General features: G+C 52.2%; 1 protein-coding gene across 1 annotated transcript in view; it reads left to right on the forward strand.

The window, feature by feature from the left end:
• The window catches only part of LOC130587326 (U5 small nuclear ribonucleoprotein 200 kDa helicase-like), a gene marked incomplete at both ends in the record, with an annotated part of 18,274 nt that overhangs the window by 3,583 nt on the left and 13,440 nt on the right, over positions 1-1,251 (forward strand). Inside the window, 2 exon segments of the mRNA XM_057388302.1 lie at positions 71-123; positions 650-705. Of these exon segments, the coding sequence (XP_057244285.1) occupies positions 71-123; positions 650-705 (109 nt within the window).

Consider the following 1,251-nt stretch of genomic DNA (forward strand, 5'->3'; position numbering starts at 1 on the left):
CATGGGTACGGGGTCAGGGTGTGCCGGGAACCGGGGTCTGGGGCTCCCTGGGTCATTTTGGTCCCTTTAGCTTCAGTCCTTCCTGGGACAAGGAGATCCAGAATATGGATATGGGGTCACACGGTGTGTCAGGAACCAGGCCGGCTCTGGGGCTCCCTGGCACCTGTGGGGCCACTTTGGTTTCCATTGCTTCAGTCCCTCCTGGGACCCTGTTTATCCCATTTTCCCTCTGGGACTCTGTTTGTCCCCTTTTCTCTCTGGGACTCTATTTATCGCATTTTCCTCCATCCCATTCTCTTCTTGGGACCCCCATTTACCCTCTTTTCCTCTATCCCATTCTCCTTATGGGACCCCATTTACCCCATTCTCCTCCTGGAACCCCTTTACCCCATTTTCCTCCTGGGACCCCATTTATCCCAATCTGGGACCCTTTTTTTGGGATGAGGCCRTCAGGCACACGGTGAAACCTCCCAGGGTGGTTCTGTAGCCCCCAGACCATGCTGGGTTGGGCACTTTGGGGTGGGGATGTGGGGATTGGGGATGTGAGAATTGTCCAGGGTGGGGATTTGGGGATTCTCCGGGCTGGGGATGTAGGAATTCCAGGTGTTTCCCGGGATTCCCGCTGAATTCCGTGCCCYGTTCCCCACAGATGATAACATTGACGAGACCTACGGGGTGAACGTACAGTTTGAGTCCGATGAGGAGGTGAGACCCAGGCTCGGCCCTGCCCCAGCTCATCCCCATTCCCTGTCTTTATCCCAGTTCCCTTTATCCCCTTTCCCTCTGGGACCCCATCGATCCCATTTCCCTTTGTTTATCACATTTCTCTCATGGGACCATATTGATCTTGTTTACCTCATGGGATCCCATTTATCCCATTTTCTTTTATGCCATTTCCCTCATGGGACCACCTTTACCCTGTTTCCCCTTACCCCGTTTCCCCATATCCTGTTTCCCTTTATCCCGTTTCCTTTTATCCCAGTTCCTTTATCCCATTTTCTTCCATCCCATTTTCCTCCTGGAACCCCTTTGATCCCATTTTCCTTTATCCCATTTTTCTGCTGGGTCCCTGTTGTTTTTCCCCTTTCCCTCAATCCCATTCCCTCCCATTTTCCCCATTTATCCCATTTTCCCTTTATCCCATTTTCCCCGTTTCTCCCCTTACCCCAATCCTGTTCCTTCCCAGGTTTATCCCAAATTCCCCTCTGTCCATTCCCAGCCCGGGTGGGATTTTGGGATGATACCGATAAT

Source organism: Malurus melanocephalus, unplaced genomic scaffold (assembly GCF_030028575.1).
Source record: "Malurus melanocephalus ecotype Western Australia unplaced genomic scaffold, MMel_1.1 scaffold_1762, whole genome shotgun sequence".
Lineage (NCBI taxonomy): Eukaryota > Metazoa > Chordata > Aves > Passeriformes > Maluridae > Malurus > Malurus melanocephalus.